General features: G+C 44.7%; 1 protein-coding gene across 2 annotated transcripts in view; it reads right to left on the reverse strand.

Moving 5' to 3' along the window:
• The window catches only part of LOC125941534 (neprilysin-1-like), a 70,935-nt gene that overhangs the window by 13,022 nt on the left and 37,311 nt on the right, over positions 1 to 20,602 (reverse strand). For both annotated transcript variants that reach the window (XM_049659016.1, XM_049659015.1), the window contains exons 6-7: positions 13,297 to 13,364; positions 2,012 to 2,133 (exon numbers count right to left, since the gene is read on the reverse strand). In XM_049659016.1, the coding sequence (XP_049514973.1) occupies positions 2,012 to 2,133; positions 13,297 to 13,364 (190 nt within the window). The remainder of the gene's footprint in view (positions 1 to 2,011; positions 2,134 to 13,296; positions 13,365 to 20,602) is intronic.

The following is a 20,602-nucleotide window of genomic DNA, read 5'->3' on the forward strand; positions in this document are numbered from 1 at the left end:
ATCGAGGAAATTAAGTGTAGTTGAAATTGGAATGTAGAAAATAATGAAGAAAAGGGAAATGGAAAGTGGACGAAAAGATAACTTGTCGCCGGCGGGAGCCAAACAAGTTATCATTGTTATTATTGATGGCCGTCGCTGTATCACAATTGGTAGTGCAACGCACGCGTAATGCGGAGGTTGCGGATTCGGCTCCCGACGGCGACAAGTTATCTTTTCGTCCACTTTCATTTCCCTTTTCTTCATTATTTTCTACATTCCAATTTCAACTACACTTAATTTCCCCGATGCTTTCCTTGGCTTCGTTGTCTGTTGGCTTAATGTGGTTATGACTAATAAAAATCGAGCCCCTCGGTTCACATTCATCTTTCGTATTTCATTACGGGGGTCTCGAATCTGACAGCCTTGATGTCATTAGGTAGCATGCGAGGGTTTATTAGCCACGTGCCTGCTCTCCCAAGATCGCGTGTATCGTGACGCCATCGGGCTAAAAAGGATATGTTCCACATCCGCCCACCATGGTTCTGAGTGGCGCTGGCTAACACTCCTAGGGCTAGATCTAGTAAACATAAATACCCAAGTTAGTGGTCGAATTGATGGCCGTAGCTGTAGCACAATTGGTAGTGCTACACATACACACCAGTTGCCGTCACCCAAAAAGATCACGCGGTCGTGACGCCTGTGGCAGAAAGGATGTTCCGCATCCGCCGCCAAGGTTTGTGAGTGGTGGCGCTGGCTAACACTCTCAGGGTTAGTTCTAGTTGTAAAACATAAATACCCCAGAAAGTGGATGGGAAAACAGCGCCGCGGTAGCTCAATGGTAAGAGCATCGCACGCGTAATGCGAAGACGTGGGACCGTTCCCCACGTGCGGCCATTTGTTTTTTCATCCATTTCCATTCATTTATCATGTCTGTAATTCAATTAGTAAGTACAAGTAATTTTCCCGACGTTTTCCTTGATGTCTTAGTTCGTTGGCTTCTTATGTTATAATTATTAAAAGTCGGGCCTATCGGTTCCCTTTCGTCTCGTTCATTTAAATATATAGCAGGATATGTTTTGTGGACAAGTGGTACGTAACGCGTCACAAATAATAGACATGGCTGCATAAGGCGTTTTGGTGTCCAGTGTTACACATTCAGAACACAATATTATAGCACAATCAGCATACGTATTTGCCCTGTTATTTTGGAACATTGTTTAGCGACATGGAGGCCAATTTTGGCTATTGCTTTGGGTATTTCAATGCACGCAGCTCACGCGGTTGGTACGTATAAGAACTATTGCGAAGGACAGTCCCTGGAATTTCGTTTTGAACACAGTGCTTGGTGTTCAAATACATTCAAATTTGTCTCACAAATATTTTTTTCAGTTTTTGCACGACTGGTTGACAGGAAATAGTCGTACAGAGCGACTTGTGGTAGCAGAACGGATAGACGATGCAGGAATTTTCAGGAAGTGCCTTAGCAGTCGTCTTAACAGCCACACTTCCCAGTGTTTTGAACATTTCTTCACGTAACCATACTTGCTCTGTTTTTCATTATTGACAGCACGACGCTCTACTAATATTTGTGTGTTGTTCTGCTCAACCTCCTTGGCTTGGCTAAGTTGTGATTTTTGCGAAATGTTACCTTTTGTATAAAGCTAGATGAAAGGAATAGAAATGTAAATGTTAAAGAAATTTACATAAATATTGAGGGCGCTGTATGTAAAATGGTATGTGCAGCGCATGACATGTATGAAAGCTTGCTGTTTTTCACTAATCTACGACGTAACTGATTTTTTTTATGATACGTATATGTCGCAGACGAACCTCCACAGCAGACATTTCGAGCAGTGCCCTGCATGTGAAACATGTAAATTACGCGTGAATATTTGTGCAGTTTGCTTAACGTATGTAATGTATGTATGTTTTTTTCTTCTTTTTTCTGGGATGCAGCATAAACCAACTCTAATTTGAATCCCCTTTAGTAGAAGAAAGTCAATAGCGCTGCTGGGAACGTGGGTTTTCTCACCGGTATATTTGTTTCTTCATCAGTAATTTTCTCGTATTGCTGCACGAAGCATTCTGTTTTCGTCTTGTATTTGGAATTTGGCCATATTGGTCGAGGCCTACCATCAGCATCGTAGTAACTTCCTTAGGAAGGAGAGAGAAATATACAAATATTATGACTGCACTCCTGATTAGCATTTTTATTCTGCAAGAATGGTCTTTTTTGTGAATTGGACTGCAGAATCTTTTTTTTTATTCGAAAGACTATTACAGTAATAATCACAGCATGGTTATACAACGAGTCATTGTCGACTTTCATTTAAAAGTCATATTTGAAGCCAAAACACCATGACAAAGCTTTTGCAATTCTGTAGATATCTACCTGTGTCTAAAATGTTGAGTTTCAAAAGCAATTTCTACGTGAAAAATTAAAATTAAATTAAATTATGGGGTTTTACGTGCCAAAACCACGATCTGATTATGAGGCACGCCGTAGTGGGGGACTCCGGAAATTTGGACCACCTGGGGTTCTTTAACGTGCACCTAAATCTAAGTACACGGGTGTTTTCGCATTTCGCCCCCATCGAAATGCGGCTGCCGTGGCCGGGATTCGATCCCGCGACCTCGTGCAATTTCTACGGGAAGCAGTGTGGCGATGGCGACTTTTAGATTCAGTATAGAAAACTGTCTCGGTAGCCATGGTTACTGGTAAACCCAGAATGTCCAACGCACCACGATAATTGTTTTATGGAAAATGAGACATCTACCCAATCGTAGCAATTGCTACAAAGGAAAGTCATACGGGTTCCTCGAAAGAAAAGCCTCGCAGTTGAAGAAAAATTCGTCCTGGTGCGTGACTTGAACCCGGGACCACCGCCTTTCCGGGGCAGCCGATCTACCATGTGAGTTAACGAGGTGGTTAGCAGATGGTAGGGCGAAGTGGAATTTATCAACTACTCGAAGCAAAGGCAAGTGTTTGACGTAATAGTTAAGCGGAAACCCCCTAGGTTGAGAGAAGTAATTAAATGTAAAATGAGACAGCCACTCAATCCTAGCAATTGCTACAAAGGAAAGCCATACGGGTTCCGCTAAAGAAAAGCCCCGCAGTTGAAGAAAAATTCGTCCTGGTCCGGGACTCGAACCCGAGCCCAACGCCTTTCCGGGGCAGCCACTCTACCATCTAAACCCGGGACCACCGCCTTTCCGGGGCAGCTGGTCTACCACCTGAGGAACAGATGGTAGAGCGGCTACTCCGCAACGGCGTTGCGCTCGGGTTAAGGACGAATGTTAAGTGCGAAGCACTTTAGGAACCCGGGCTGTCGGCGTCGGTGTCGGCGTCTGTCGCGTGATCAAGCTCAAAAACAAGTGCTCAAAACAGGGCCACAACAGGTGCAAAATCGATCAAAACCAGCTCAAAATAAATAACATGATTCATAATATTCTAAAAGACAGGAATAATTAAGCATTAAGCGCAGTAATTAGCAGAAATTCTTTAAGATTGCTTTTAACCATCATCAGCAAATGCCTTGGCTCCATGTGCGTGGTGGTTAAGTTCCATGTGCGTGGCGGTTTCCCACCAGTTGTGCCTTAGCACAGATGCCAAAACAGATGATGGACTGCTAAACACAAGATATACAAAGGATAAAACAAGATAAACACAAAGAAAACACAAGCGAAACACCGGCGAATCACTGCTCCACACTTTCCCAGCTTCCACGTCGAGTGGAACTGCATCAACATTTTTTCTTCAACTGCGAGGCTTTTCTTCCGACGAACCGGTATGAGTTTCCTTTGTAGCAATTGCTACGTTTGGGAGAATGTCTCCATTTACATTTAATTCTCTCCACCTAGGGGGTTTCCGCTCAACTATGACATCAATGATAATTTTTATGACACAATAGTTTTCTTCACTGTTAAAGGAACAAAAATGTGAGTGGGATAAAAAAAAACTTGGAGTACGCTTCAGCTTCGCCTTTAAGAGTGGAACGCGATAGCGTTATCGGGACCGGTTCGCATCGCATCGTTCGCATACGGCCAGTAGGCTTCATTCACTGTAACACTGAAAGTGGGAAAGCCAGCTTACAAAAACCAAGCTTACACCGATCTCCTTAAAGTCGGCTTCAACTTTAAACAGAAATGCATTGCTGGACAGTCGTTTTTCCAGAGTCAATATAAGTGGTGGTATATTAAAATGTGAAGGCCCTAGCACCTTCTTTTATTATTTTATCAATTGTTTGCTATTGCCCCGACGCGCGCGCGTACCCAAAATGAATTAGCAGGCGTAGTCCCAATTTGACCTCCCTGGGATGCGAGCGCCATCTGGCTATCATTTTCGCAAGTACCTGAATGCGCGGCTGTAGATCTGGTAGAAATGCTGTAAACGGGGTTTGCGTTTGAGCTTCCTTGTAACAGAATAATTTCTCGTACATTAAAATCACAATCCGACGGCGAATTCGAAGCCGAATGGTAAAGTCGTACTTTACCATTATTCTGACGGATTTTAATGTGAGAAATGCAATTTTTGTTCACCAAACCTTTCACCACGTGGAGGGCCTGCGCGGTCGGGATGGTTGGGGATCATTTTCTCCGCCACCCGCCGACATCGCAGCTCGTGTATACGAAGATTTGAGGGCCGAGGAACCAGATTTTGTAAAAAAAAATTGCGGAGCCCTAAAAGCGGCGTATGTCATTGGGCCTATGTTACTTTGGGGCCTTAAACCTCACAAATTACATCGACGAGTTACCAGACTCCCATGACGATGGCCCAGGTTTCAAGGTGCTCTACCAATGTGACAGTTCTTCAAAAGAGGGAAAGGAACTTAAACCATACGCTTTTATTTCATACAATTACTTCTGCATTAGAAATCATCGTCGTCACAAACTGAACCTCCCGTGCATTAAGTATATTACCACCTGTAGGTAGTGGGTCGAGGGCAAGAGTGGGTCGAGCCCAAGAGAACAAAGACCGCCCGCACCTTCCCTGCTCGAGCCGGCCCCGACGGTCGCGTTTTCCAAGAGCTCTACGATTTATTAAGCCTTGAAGACTACTTCTCGAGGCTCGTGACAATATGCAGCCATTCTCATACGTTTGATAATGCCAGGTCACGATCAAGTAATATGTCTTTCTCAGCAGTGTCTCTTTGCTTTCTACACCACTTTTGCTGTTACAGCCTGCACAATCCCTCGGCCCATTTAGGCCAGTCGTACTTTAGAAAAATTATAAATGCGTGTTGACCCTATTTTAAGGCGCGCGACTGGGAAAGTTTAACTTACATCTGCCATGAAATGTTTTCCGCACTCATTGCGACATCTGTTTGGTATGAGCCATAACCATAACAAAGGATATGCGCGCTTCGATATCCCCATGAAAGTATAACGGATATTACATCCGCCGCTCATGTTATCGATTCATGCGTGTAGGTTTTGGGGAAGTTATTAAATCTATATTATCGTTTATCTATTGGAAATGACACCTGCTGCGGTCTGTTATGGGTCTTGTTAGTTCTCCAGCATGAAAGAACCTAGCTTGGTTACTGTTGCAATAAAAAAAATTCACGTAAATTTCACCCGAGAGATATATAAGGTACAACGTCGAGAAACATCAATATAAAAAAGTACACTGTGCACTGTGCACGCGTGTCATATTTCTGCAGTCGATGGGGGCGAAATGCAAAAACACCTGTGTCCCGTGCATTGAGAGCACGTTAAAGATTCCCAGGAGGTCGAAATTTCCGGAGTCCTCCACTACGGCGCGCCTCATAATCATATCTTGATTTTGGCACGTAAAACCCCATAATTTCATTTTAAATATTACTGGCACGATTTAATACTACACATCGGCGCGCATATCTGTGGCGTTGTCAAGTAGACCGGCGCAGATAGCGTGTTTGTCAAGCCACAACGATACCCTGAAGTGCACGCGCTGAAGCTGCGCAGACCGCTTATCCAGAACTTCGTCGTAAGCCAGTGAACGCAGATAATGGCAAAGCAATAAAAAAAACCATCATCGTAGTCAATGTCCTGTTTTATGATCACTGCGAGGCGAGTGCCTCTGCCGGCGATGTCCAGTCATCTCTGCATTACATCAACCCACTCTCATGCCTCTAAATCACTTAATATCTTCAGAGCACATAATTTCCTTTAACCTTCGTTTGTGCCGCCTGTGCCTTAAGTTCCATTTTGTTAGTCTAATAACATACTGTTGATCTCCTCTATACGTATCGCATGGCCCGCCGAAATTGATTTCTTTCTCTTAATCTGACTTATAATATCAACTACCCTCGGTTGCTGTATATTTCGCGCCAGTGTCTGGCTGTGTAATAACGGCAGGCCTATCATTTTTCGTTGCATCACTCGATGTGTGGCCGTTTGCTTCTAACCTTTTCTAAAATTGCTTCATTAACGAACCAAGATTCAGCCCAATAGGTTTGCCATTATAGAATGCCCGCATACTTTTGTTTTCAAGGATATCGGTAGAGATGGTTATCATTTGGAAGTTGATAGAACATATGAACTCAAGGTCTCGAGTTAGGAGACAGGAAGAGACTGGTGTGGATCGGAGAAAAAACGGGGATAACCGATATTCTAGTTGACATTAAGCGAAAAAAATGGAGCTGGGCAGGCCATGTAATGCGCAGGATGGATAACCGGTGGACCATTAGAGTTACAGAATGAATACCAAGAGAAGGGAAGCGCAGTCGAGGACGGCACAAAACTAGGTGGGGTGATGAAGTTAGGAAATTTGCTGGCACAAATCGGAATCAGCTAGCGCACTACAGGGGTAATTGGAGATCGCAGGGAGACGCCTTCGTCCTGCAGTGGACATAAATATAGGCTGATGATGATGATGATGAACTCAGGAATTTGTCGGCAGCTGGTTTACTTGGAAATTAGTCAGTCAAATGGCGAAAATGAGCGCCAACCTCAAATAAAAAGAAAACAAAAACAGACGCTTCGCCTCGTGAATAAGGCTTCCGTATTTAAGTTGTAACACCTTATAATTTCCTTGTATGTGGTCGGCCTTCTCTATTACTTCGATTAAATGGATGCTATCAGCGAAATCTGCGAAGCGACTGATAGAATTGAATGCCACGAAAGCATTCAGCACTATTAACTGCGTATTACAAGAGCAATTACGGCGTACCACGTATTACTCGTGACCGTAAACTCGGTAATCAAAATTTCTACAGAGTTCTTTGATTATGAGATTTCGCTCGCTGAACGGTTCAGCAGAGCGCCTACGCTAGCAAAGCTTACTCAAACTGACAACTTCGTAAGATGAGCGCGTCCTCGTACTAAACAACGCGGAGCGTTACTCAAGCCGGCGCAACCAAGCCTTGCTTGTCTTCACCTCTCTTTTTACCCTATTCACGTTCGATATATATATTGAAACAAATCGTAGAATTTTGTTTTTAGAATGTAGTATATTCACGGCGGACGCTTTCAGATTACTGCTTACATCTCATTTCAGCTCATTCCTGATATGTCTCTCATACAACAATCAACTTTCAATGTCCGACTCTATCCGTTCCTCGACCCGCCATGGTGGCGTACTGGCTATGGCGTTGCGCTGCTAATGCCGAGGGCGCAGGATCAAATACCGGCCGCGGCAACCACATATGGATGTGGATGAAATGCAAGAAAAAATAAAAAATCACCAGCCCTTCCCCTGTCGAGCAAATGGGGGTAAGCGAAGCTTGTGTGGGTATCTGAGCTTCGTCAAAATAACGTTGGGAAGCCCTCGCCTCGGGTTTCTCTGCTCGTCGCTGACGGCGAGCCTCGGTTACGAAAGCCCTCACACTAGAATCGGCACGTCGACGACGAGCCCTTTCCCGAGCGAGTTCATGCCTGCATTCATCAAATGCAGCTTGCTCCTTTGGAGAACGCACCACGCGTGGCCTTTCCATCTGTTCTACGAAACTGATCTGAAGCGAACGAAGCCCGGAGGAGCGCGCGCCGACCGGCTTTGCTTCCATGTCTCTAGGGCCTCGCGACACACCAAACGAACCTGACTTGTCGCGCGCGTGTGACGCGATCACGCGTGTAGCATATACAATGCGGGTGTGCACCGCATGTGATATCTTTCTTTTTTTTTCTCTATTTCTTTATGGCTTCCTGCCTTCCTTTATTTCTTTTCTTTCTTTCTTCCATTATTTCCTTCTTCTTTTCTTTCTTGTCCCTGGTATGTGCCATTGAGCTTGGACGCATTCTGCGCTATCGCCAGGATCGGCCCACTTTTAAGCGTGACGCCAACGCCACTGCCGCCGACATTTGTGAGCCTATAAAGCTTCGCTTAAAAATTTGAGGACGCTTATGCTTCGCCTTTAAAAGTGGAACGCGATAGCATTGAAAGATCACTGACTGCTTCTCACGCTTCCAGGCAACTGCAGTTTATGTAACCGATATGTTTACCCGGAAACGCTGGCGCCGACCGCTATGCGCGAAGGCGAGCTTTCTCGAGGAAACGCGGCCTATTGCATGGGCTGATCCCGCAGGTAATGCACATCCGCGCCAAAAAAAAAAAAAAGTAGATCATTTTCAGATTTCGGTTCTTGTTTCGCACTTTTAATATTTCCGTCTCAGAAGGCATGCGCTGTCAGGGTTTTGTGTCATGACATTTGTTTGTGGGCTGTAATTGTCAAAATACAGAGAAATACCTTTGCCAAGAGTGCAAGACAAAGTATGAGTAACATTAGTGATACAATGGTAGGGCAATATAATCCGCATAAACGGCATGTTATGTAACAAAGCGTGGCATATACATATACCTAAACATATACATAATTGTTCTCTAACGGGCAATGGCGCCGACGCCGACACCTGATTACGGGATCTCAGAAAACGCTAAATATCCGAGCAGCCTTTAAAGGTAACCACTAAAACCGTTCATATCAATGTTGTTCGCATATACCAGTAGAGGTTGTAAATGGGAATACCAAGCTGCTTTTTGAGGCTGCTTAGATATTCAGCTCTTCCTCAGATGTCATGGTCCGTAAATTATTTGGGTTCATAGTATATAGTAAAAAAAAACAGGTGGTCGAAATTAATCCGGAGTCCCTCATCACGGTGTGCCGCGTAATCAGATTATGGTTTTTGCCCACGAAATAAAAGAATATTTAATTTCATTGTTTACCCATTGCTCGAAAAATGTCATTTTCGCACTTTGGTCCTTTACTGTTATGTGAACCTACAGCACCCGTGGCTAGCTTGCATAGAACACGACTGCGTGTATCGGTAGTATCATGAGCACCCCGTATTCCGTCGATGCCGATTCGGCACATTTCGCCTTGAATGAGGAATGTGAGCTGGGCGAAACGCCTGCGCTTGCGAAAGTTCTGTATTCAGTAAAGCTCGGTCCCGTATTTTCCACCACTCAATCTGTGCCGACTCTGGCTGCCCATAAGGCACATCCTGCTGAGTACCGGCCCACTGACTCCTTTTCGTGACTGGCTGTGCATCGCCCCGATCAAAAGCACCGTCGTGTGTTACGGGAAGTGCTTTATACAAAGCCTGATTGCAGATGAAGAGCGATACGAAGATAATTCGAAAGCTGCTGGAAAGGAGCGCTTTAGGCTATCGCCGTCATTGCTTCGCCATCTATGCGAAACGACATTTTGACGCGAAGCTGTCAAATGACCCATTGAGCAAAAAATTCGGTGGCGTCTGTAGCAGCGAAACGGTGCCTAACTTCCCTTTGGCTGCGACGCCACGTCACGAGCGCGCCTCGCAAGCTCGTGACGCTGGCTCGCGCTTGCTAGCTCGGGCTTCGGTGGAATAGAGTGAGCGAAATGGAAAACCTGCTGCAGCGGTATTGCATGGAGGGAGAGGGCACCGCCGCGACGCGACATCGCTCTCGCTCTGGGAAGCCTGCATTATCGACGCGTTCCTTGTAAGCGCAAGCTCTCGCCTGCGTTATAACTGCGCTTCGGGAAGGCCAAATAAAAAAACCCACGCCATCCACGAAGTGAATGCTGATGAGTGGGGCGAAGCTCCAACGCTTCTCAGTAAAACCGTGAAACATTCGCCCACACATCATATAAAGACGTGACACGTTGTTATAGGGTGAATACATATACACTTATATACACAATGTACTCTAACTAACGTACATTGTGTGTATGCACAATGTGTATATTGTGTATATACAACACAATACGCTAACTATAGCGCGGGCGCTGAGTGTGCAGCGGAGCCGAGGAATGCAGGTGTGTGCCGCGCCGCCTGTAAAACCCCTTGATGTTAGAAAGTAGCGACACTCTCCCCCACGCGTGCGCTTTCCTCCTCAATTCTCCTCGGATTTCTCCCGCTCACCGGGCCGGCGCGGCCCTGAACCCTCCAGTGGCTCGCTGCAGCCGCATTAGAATCAATGCGCGCGCTTGTTTATTCGGCCCTTTGAAGCGTTGTATGGGAATTTATTCCTTGTGAAACTGTCATGACGAAAGTACGTTTCCGATAGAACGTCGTGACATTTTTTTTTTTTGTGGACGCTTCGATAAATACAAGCGGAAGCGCTCCGAAAAAAGAGTACCAAGCAGTGGCTGAGCTGTTTACCTCTACGTCGCCACTTGGGTTGTCCGTAACGCGGAGGTGTATTGGGTGCATACAATATAAGCAGCGTAGAGTATAAACGAGAATTTGGTTCACAATCTTCGCTCTTAAAAGGGTGGTAGTTTACTTAAAGTGAATTCGCCAAAATGAGTGGGCCTAAAGCCTTTGTACCAATGCCACTGTGCGAAATACGTGTTGCGTTAGCGAAACAGCCAACATAGACCTTTACACACGCGCCTGTATTCCGTCACTATGAAACGACGAGAAATTACATTCCATCACCTCTGGGAGTAACCTAAGTCTCTCTCTCTCAAAAAAAAAAGGCTGATTGCTTACATGGAAACTGCTAAGACTGGCACTTGATAATTAACTAACGGACTTCAAGATGTCAAGTTTATCAGAATTGAGGGAGATTATCAGAAGCGCGTGGCTTGTACTTAATGAGCATGCGCGAATAATACATAATACCACTTATCTACCTATATATTGCGGTTCATGCCTTCGCAACATAAAGTACATAAAGAAAAAACTCTCGCTGTATTGAAACTTTGCAAAGATACAATAAGCACGCAATAAGAGTAAAATAGTTCCTTGGCTTCACAAGTATCAGGCGCAAGGATCACACGCACACACACACGCGCGCACACACATACATGCACACACATACACGCACACAAGCACGCACACAAGCACGCACATACACAAACACGCACACACACACGCACACACACACGCACACAACTACAAAATATGAGTTACAGGCATTAACTCACAAATTACATACATTTGAAAACTAACGCACGCGCGAAAACACAAAAAGCTTTGTCACGGCTCGAAGAGTCAACGAAAATTTCAGCCGACTCACTTAAAAAAAATATATGCACAGTTATCGGTGCTCTGTGTTAAACTGAACAAAGAGTCCGGCTATGCGAAGAGCATTAAAATCTCCATGCAACTTCATCTACAAATATGAGGAAAGCTGCAACATTGACCTCGCAAAGAACGGCGTGCTTAGTAGGGGCGAAATTCCTTCTCCCGATGTTATGGAGCCACTGCTTTCGACGCACGACATTCCGTTCACCTCGGGGGATATAAAATAAGGCTTGCCCTTTCTCTGGCCTGCTGCTGCATTGAAACGCGCAGCAGCAAGGCATTTTCACGGAGAACGAATCTCAGATTCCTACGAAAGATTGGAAAAACTTGGGAAACACTTGGGAAACGTTCGGAGCGGCAGGGCGACCACCACTTGGACTGCTCATGGCGAGCGGGAGAAACTAAAGGCGCGCGAAAGCAAGTTTCGCGCCGTTTTCGTGACGTCAGGGTCACCTGACGGGGTAGTCTCGAGCGCCGCAGCCATTCAGCGTGGCGGATGGCTCTGCGAAAGAGGGGGAGAAAAAGAGGTCGTTGGCCGCGCCGGCGAGGGTGTTGCGGCGTAGATCAAAGCGTGTCGCTACTTTCTAACATCAAGGGGCTTTAGCCGCCTGTAGGGAGCCTACATGCAAGCGCCGTTTTAGGGTGGTGACAACTCCGAAATTTTGAGCGCTATTTACCGCCAAATTTGGTGAGTAGCCATTTTGATTCCCAATTTCGCTAGAAGACGCGGCGCATTCCTTCTTTCTTTTTGTCACGCTCTGATGTACCCATTTTGGCACGCGATCTATTAAATTTCATTAATTTAGTTTTGCACCAATGTGCGCACGAAACCTGCACAAATCTTTAATATACTAGTCGCCTTTTCCTTTTATTTTAACACATCAAACTTTTTTTTTTTCATAGCATACAAAGCATCAAGTTATAAGGTACGGCGGCGTGCTCGTGGTAGTATTGCCTCACGCCAAGAATGTGGACTGCAATAAACATTGTCGTTATCTTCCAGTTGTACGCACGATATAAAGGGTGTTTTTCGAAGTGTGCTGTAATAAAAACTGTGCTTAAAAGCCTGCTTAACTAAAACGTAGACGTGACATGCACTGCTCTCAGGCACGCTATGTGTCTCTGGCTGCTGAGGCCAAAGTTTACTTTAAAAATTGAATTAGTTTACAGGCACCAACGGTTGCGCGAAACGTGGTCTGTCGGCTGGTCTTTTCGCCATTTTGATTCCCACGTGCTATATTTGGCGGAAAATTTTACCCGCCAATTTAGCTGGCGGCGGCAAGTACCCTTACAAAGGTTGTCACCACCCTAAAACGGCGCTTGTATGTAGGCTCCCTAGCCGCCTGAGTGGCGGTGCGCCATCTAGTGGGCACCTTTTGAATTATAGCACAGCTGCGCCTCTAGCGGGAGCAATGAGAACTAGCGTACACGGCGCGAGGGATCGAGCCCCGGCTAGAGGAGCTTCGCCCCTAAAACGCGCCAAGCATCTCAACGGCCTCACTTACCCGTGGGGAGTTCATAACTTAAGGACCGCTCAGCGACGTTCAATTGGGCATTAATTCTTTCACGTTCTCAACTCATAAAGGGGTCCTCGGATTTTTTTTTTTTTGCGTTAGGTGTGCTGCTCTAAAATCAAAACAATATATTGTGCTTACCAAAGAAATGACTATGGGAATACGCGGGGGAGGTAGGTCACACAATAAAACAGTTTTAGAAATAGTAGCTTTCGCGATGCTCGCCCAGTATGGTTTTAAGTTATAATTATTGGTGCTCGTGAATACAAGATGAACAGGTACTCTTGAGTAGTGAATGTGGAGCGTACGCATTGTTGAAAGTAGAAAAGGCATTTCTGGTAATAGAACGCATGATGCACTGTACAACTCTTACCTCTTCCAGTAAAACCATGGGTCATTTCATGCGCAATTACACTTCCGATCGCTCCCACGTTCAGAGACCTAGACAATAATAAAGGTTATTATGAAAGAGAAAAAAAATTGTTATGTACCCGAATATATCACGAAGCTACACAGGAAACCCAACGGGTTTCTCAGAAAGGACGCTTCGCAGTTGAGGAAAAATTTGTCGTGGTCCGGGATCGGAACCCGGGACCAACGCCTTTCCGGGGTGGTGGCTCTAACATCTGAGCTAACCAGGAGGCTAACCGATCGCAGCGCGTGGGCAAATTAATCAACAAGTTGAAGCAAAAGGACACAGAATATGGCAAATCAGTTCTGCGGAATCCCAAAAGGTGGAGGACGTATCATGAAAGAAAGGATCACGAAAGCATCATGGGTTTCCTGTGTAGTTTTGTGCATGACAATTTTCCTTTTCTTGATACTTCCTCCACCTTGTGGGATTACGCAGAACTTATTTGCGAAAGATGAATATTATGTTACAGTTCGTAGTTTTCGATCAATGCTAGAGGAACTGCAGAGAGATATGTGCAACTTCACCGTCATCATTAGAGGTCGATTCTTTAGGCATTAAAAAAGCGCGTCTTAGGCGCCAACAATAGGCAGGAAAAGCAACGTTTTAGGCCGCCAACGTCGGAAATATAGGCACAATAAATTTTTACATAAATGCAAATAATTTCAAACGAAGACGTGCGCGACCTGTATCTACGACAGGAAAACAAGAAATGTTATTGTTTATGATGGCACAAAGGCGCCAACAGTTGAACGTATCCGTGCAATTGTCCCATAAAACTGCTGGACTAATGACGATCATTTGGCGTAATTCAACAAGCACACTGCTCATATTCATGTTCAATGGCCACTGTACTCGAGCGTTGCATAAAGTGAAAGAAGCATAAACAAGAATACTTGAAAGCTGGGAATACTGATCAAAAAAAAGCGCTACTTTATGTCTGCTTGACGCAATAAATTAAGACACAACAAAAACAGACAAACAATAAATGCAAGAGAGACTACAATTTATTAAGAAATTAACATGTTCTTATATGAGGACTGTTAGGTACAACTCTGGCAATTTTCTCATATACAATGACATTATCGGAATTGTACAGGCAATACGTCCCAACACTGCCAAATACACTTCCGCCCATTTGAAGTGCACATGTTTGAAGAAATCTGTTTGCAGAGCTCCCGGAACGTAGTTTAAGAATCACTGTGAAGATTGTAGAAACAATAGCTAACTACCAACATTTCCAGATTTTTGGATTCAAAATTGTTCCTCTTTACCACTGAGAATGATCTTGTACGCAGCTGAGAAGGAACGCTCGACGGCAGTGAACACCTCAAAAAGTAAATTTCAAACAAAACAAAAGCCGCGTGCCATCACATTTTTCTTTCTTCTTTTGCTCTTCACTCTCCTTTCCCCTGACGGCTGTACGCGGTTTCGCATTCGCCAACCGCGGCGCGTCCCATTTCACTGCTGCTAACGGTTATTTTCCGAGAGTTGGTTGAACTAGATGACTAGGTTGAACCCCATAGAGTTCCGAACAGTCAATGTTGCCCGGTAACATGAATAACGGTCTCTAACTGCACACGAAAGCTTAACTTGAGGCTAAATAGTGTTCATATAGGCGCCGATACTGAAAATAGGCATTTATAGGCATTCATCGGCATTTAGGCACAAACGCCAAAATATGCATTTATAGGCAGTATAAAAACACTATAAAAGCCCTTCTTAACCTCTAATTCATGCTCATATATCAAAGTGGGGCGATAGGAGCGCAAGGAACAAAAAAGGCATTTGCCTAAAATCCGGTCTCTAGTCATCATTGCCGTTGTAGTTACCAAGAGACTCTGCTCAAGTGTTAAACGGACACTAAAGAAAGACATTAAGTCTCTTTACACTGCTGAGCTACACCTTCCAAACTATATATACTTTCGTTAGTTTTACTGTAATAGACAAAACAAAATGAATGAAGACAAGACAAAATGAACGTCAAAATTCTGTTCCCCAATTATAGCCCCGAAAACCCCTCACCGGTTTACGTCGGTGTGCCATCGACGATTTCAAAGTCTTTTTTTTTCATATTTGGGTGGTTGTGCCTTTATAAAAGGCACCACCATTTGTTATCAGTTTTCAGTCAATCCTTACCGACACAGTATTAACTAGGCCAGAGCAGATGCCGTCAAAATCAATGATGATGTGTAGTGTTTAATGGCGCAAGGACCAGGGGATATGATCAAAGAATGCTATGACAAAATATGATGTTTTATCAATGAATTCATTAAGAAATGAAAACGTTCAGTGGTAGTGGTGAAAGTAACATTGGTGTAAAAAGGTTGAAAACTCTGTCACTGTAAATTGTGTAAAATGTATAGCTATTAAATAATGACAAACACTTGCGTGGCTGTGACAACTAGAATTTCATTAAAAACAAGTGATTCAATAGAACATATCAGTGACATACTAACAGTGATCCAATAGTGCCCTCAAAGGCAAGAGCTGATAGGAACGTGCTGCGAATATCCTGGCCAAATGATATTCAGGATGTTTGTTTCGGCTAAAAAGTTACAAACACTTTTGAAATTAAAAAGTGATTCCTGAGTCAGAAAGAATGCTGGGTGCAGAGAGATATTTTCGCGATTTTCGGAAGGAAAAAAATTCCTGTCTGCTTGTGTAGCATAGAATTCGAGAAGAACATGAATAACTGTTAGAGTATTGCCACGCTTACTACATGTCGGAGGATTGCTTCCCGTCAAGAAGTAATAGCGAGTTCACTAAGTGTTTCTTATTATTAATCTTGCAGCAATCACTTCCTTGTATCGGGCTGTTTTCTCCGATATCCGGTAGACTAGTTTGATCAAGCGTAGTTTATTGGATAGCTGGGTATCTCGCTGGTTCTACCACTGCTTCTTCAGCTTATGCCGTAAGTATGATTTAGTGTATGCGGCTGGAATTGGTATGTTTGTGTCGGTGTCGCTAAAAGGCTACTGAAGTAGCGTTCTCGTCGGCAGCTTCATTGCCTTTTATGCCACCGTCGCCAGGTATACCCAGCATAGGACAATGAATTGTCTACCCATATAAACTGTGCACATCAATATATATAGTTCGTTAAATACAGTGGTTTTATGTTTTCGTAAACTCATTAGGCGTCGGACTACACTGAATGAGTCCGTGAACAAAATAGCTATGTGAGATTTGTAAAATAAAGGATCCGAGACTGATCAACTGTTTACTGATTTCATTCGATCCTCTTCTTCTTCTTCTCTCTCTTCACTTTCTTTTCTTCTTTTGACCAGGACGTTACATTCTCCGGGTCTCTTATTGCCATCCTTCCGCGGATGGTAAGGCACTAGGTTACCTACAGTTGTAATTTCTGTCTTGCCTGCTGGTCCTTCAAAGTGCACAGACTTGAGTATACCTTGCTGCTTTACCGTTTTGAGGACGACATAAGGGCCCGTGAAAGCAGTCTTCGAACGATCAAGACCTTTTCGTACTAGCACCATGTCTCCAGGTTGTACGTTGGGCATATGCGTTGCGTGGCGCGAGTCGTAATATTTCTTCATGGTACGTTTATACATATGGTATTCTTCTGACGTCTTCTTGCGTTCTGGAATATGGATCTTCCCTACTATACCAAGTTCGTGATCTGCTGGTAACCACGTTGTCTTCTGAAAGGCAGCAAATTGAGGGCTACAGCCAAGTCCAGCTGTGTGGGATTGATTGTGATGCCTAACCGCTGCCTCAAGAGCACACTTCCATCCTCCACGAAATTCTGCGTATATAGAAATGAAGGTCTTCAAGTCACGTATGAGACGTTCTGCTAGAGCATTTCCTTCCGGGTGATATGGTGCTGAAAATCTCAGTGATACCCTTTTCTGCTGCCCACCGACGGAGCCTCTCGCTGCGGAATGCAGGTCCATTATCAGACACAATCACCTTGGTGTGTCTAAATGCCTCTCTTTCCATCAGTGCAATCACACTGTTTGCATTTTCTTTTCCGGGCTTGGCCGCCGCCATACGTGTGCACTGGTCAACAGCCACTATAAAAGACTGAGTCCGGCGCACACCCTCCCCTTTCTTTTTGATTTCAGCGAAATCGAGATGGACGACTTCGAAGGGGACATCTGAATACAAAGGAATGACCATTTGGTTTCCTTTTGGGCGGAACTTGGCCTTGATAGTCTGACATTGATGACAGGTCTTGACATAATTCTCTACATCGGCTTTCATTTTCTTCCACGTAAAACGTTTCTGAATCTTCCAGTAAGTCCGCCAAAAGCCATCATGCCCCCCTGAGTGTGGACTGTCATGATAGAGCCGCAATATTTTGGATATGCAGCTTTGAGGTACAACAAACTTTCCGTCGATTAATTTTAGTTCTTCAGTATCTTCCCATACACTTGCGACGTGTGCCCCTTGGTCGTTGTTTATTGGTGGTATGTGCAACCGTGATAATGCGTCCGCGTCAGGTAGCTTTTCACCAGGTCTGTGGCTAACATCAAACGTGAACTGCTGAATTTCGCTAATCCATCTCGCCACTCTTCCCTTCGGTTGTGTAAGGCTCAGAAGGTATGTCAAAGCCTGATTGTCCGTGAAAAGCTTGAACCGACGGCCCTCCAAATAACTCCTGAAGTATCGTAACGCTAACACTACTGCTAGGGCCTCCTTTTCCGTGGTGGTGTAATTTACTTCCGCTTTTGAAAAGGTGTAGGAGTAATAGCCAATGGCCTTTAACTGGTGGCTTCTGTCTTGGCTGGAATCTCGTTGGTATAACACTGCTCCTGTGCCATAATTGGACGCGTCAGTGCAGAGTTCGAAGGGTTTGGCGAAATCAGGTAATATCAAGATTGGATCTGAAGATATCGCGCGCACCAGTTTTTCATATGCACGGTCGCACTCGTCGCTCCACACAAAGGGAACTTCCTTTTGAGTGAGCCTTGTAAGACACCTGGATATCGCCGCAAAGTCTTTAATGAACGCCCGAAAATGTCCTGCCAATCCCAAGAATACACGCAGGGAGTGAACATCGTAGGGCTTACACATTTCCTTGATTCGTTGGACGGACTGTTCCTTTGTCGTCTTCGTGAAGCCGTCCAGGACTCTGCCAAGGAACACCACCTTTCTCTGAAAGAATTCACTTTTCTTCTTGTTTATTTTTAGTTGTGATTTGCTCAACGCTTCTAGTATTTGAGAGACGTGGGAACAGTGCTCTTCCTCGGTACGGGAGTAAATAATTATGTCATCGACATAAACATTGCAGAAATCTCCGATGAAATCTTTAAGTACCCCGTTCATCATGCGCTGAAACCAAGCACCCGAGTTCTTCCAACCGAATGGCAGACGGTTGTATTCATATATATCAAATGGTGTTATAAATGCCGTGTACTTCTTTGATTTTTCCTGGAGAGGGACCTGCCAGTAACCTTTGCACAAATCGATTCGTGAGAACCATTGGCATCCTCCAGTATCATTAATGATGTCGTCAATCAAAGGCATAGGGAATGGATACAGTTCTGTTTGGGTGTTGATTTGCCGATAATCAGTACAAAGTCGCAGTGAACCATCTTCTTTGGGAACAATAGTTACAGGAGACGCAAAAGGTGATGTTGAGGGCCTTATTATTCCAGCGTTCAGCATTTGTTGCAGCTCTTGTTTCAGCCATACTTTCTTTTCATGAGAAATCTTGTAGGCTCTCTTCCGTACAATAGTCGTGTCGCGGAGTTCAAAATGCACTTCGGGTACAGAAGCTGCAGGTGGATATGTATCGAGGCATATAAGTTCGGGAAAAATTGTCCATATGTCATTAGCGCATTTGGCAGTCCTCATCTGTGGCGGTGTCTGGACATTTGAAACCAGGGAGTCTAAAGTCACTTCATCTTTCCAAGAAATGTTCATTCGTAGCTTCTTCATGTCGGGTCTTGACAGTATAAACAAGAATTCGACATCACGCATAACCAGCGCTTCTACTGTGAAGTCCTCCCCAGCCAAATGTATACTGACTCTTGTCCAAGTGTGCAGTGTTCGAGATGATCCATCGTAGCTCTTAACCGTTACCATTTTACCTTGTCGCATGTCATCTGCTTTTACCATGGTTTGATTAATCAGACTTACTGAAGCTCCTGTGTCGACTAGGGCACTTACTTCTTTTCCGTTAATAAGCAGTGCCGTTTGTAAAACGTTTGATCGAATCAAGTAGACAGCCTCGTTTTGGTTACACGGGTGGGGCTGTGCACCCACGTTTATTCGTTTTTTGTCTCCTTGACGTCTCGGTTGCTAGGGAAATAGTCCGAAGCTGCGCTTCTGGTAGATGCTGTCATTGCTGTCGCTGTATTATCCGGATAAACCCTGGCTGGATGGATCCAATTGTGCTGCGCAACGGGCCCAGGGGCTTCATGGTAAACGTCCTTAAGACACCCCAGTAGGTCTTCAACTGTCTTAGGCGACCTTATTTGCACTTGCCTTTGGCATTCCTTTGTCATACCGTGGATGACTAACGGTACAATAGACGACTTAGGCAAAGTAGGATCTGCTAACAGCAACAGCCGTCTCTTCTCGTAGAAATAGTCAATTAGTGAACTTGAGCATTGTTTGAAAAATATAGCTTTGTCCCATCGGTCGACCGGGTTCTGATCAAAAGCCGAGATAAAACTTGCTCTCCAGTGATCCCAGGCGTCGTCCGGATGGTCTGTTATGCGGAGCTCATACCATTTCTTGGCATTGTGTACAAGAAATAGTGTCATATTTTGCACTTTATCCTGTGACGTGAACCAGCAGTTCTTTTCACAAGCATATTCAAAGAACTTCAACCAAGTGGTTGCCGACGCCGTCGTCCCATCGAACATGTCCGGCTTCACTAATTCAGCTTTGGGACCATTGTTAGCGCGCAGAGTCTCTGTTAGCATAGCAAGCAACTGTCCATGTTGCTCAATTTGAGACGCCTGCACTTTCAACATCCGCTCCATAAGCATAGCAATGTCCTGGCTATTATCATTTTGAAAGGGCTTGCTACTTGATAACTGTCTGAAGTGCTTTTCATAGTCGGACATTTTGATATTAATCTTCCACGTACCTCGGCTGACGAGATCTGCCTCGGTGACTTTAGCCTTACTTGCGATGAACTGGAGCAGGCTCGGTGACGTCGCTGTCTCTTGGACTTCGACTTGTTCTTCATCTTCGGCTTGGTATGACGTGACGTACGGTTGTCCCGCTGTAGTAGTACCAACTCGTACTTCTATCCACATCCTGTCGGGCTGCGCCAAATGTAAAATAAAGGATC

This window comes from Dermacentor silvarum, chromosome 11, assembly GCF_013339745.2.
Source record: "Dermacentor silvarum isolate Dsil-2018 chromosome 11, BIME_Dsil_1.4, whole genome shotgun sequence".
Taxonomy (NCBI): Eukaryota; Metazoa; Arthropoda; class Arachnida; order Ixodida; family Ixodidae; genus Dermacentor; species Dermacentor silvarum.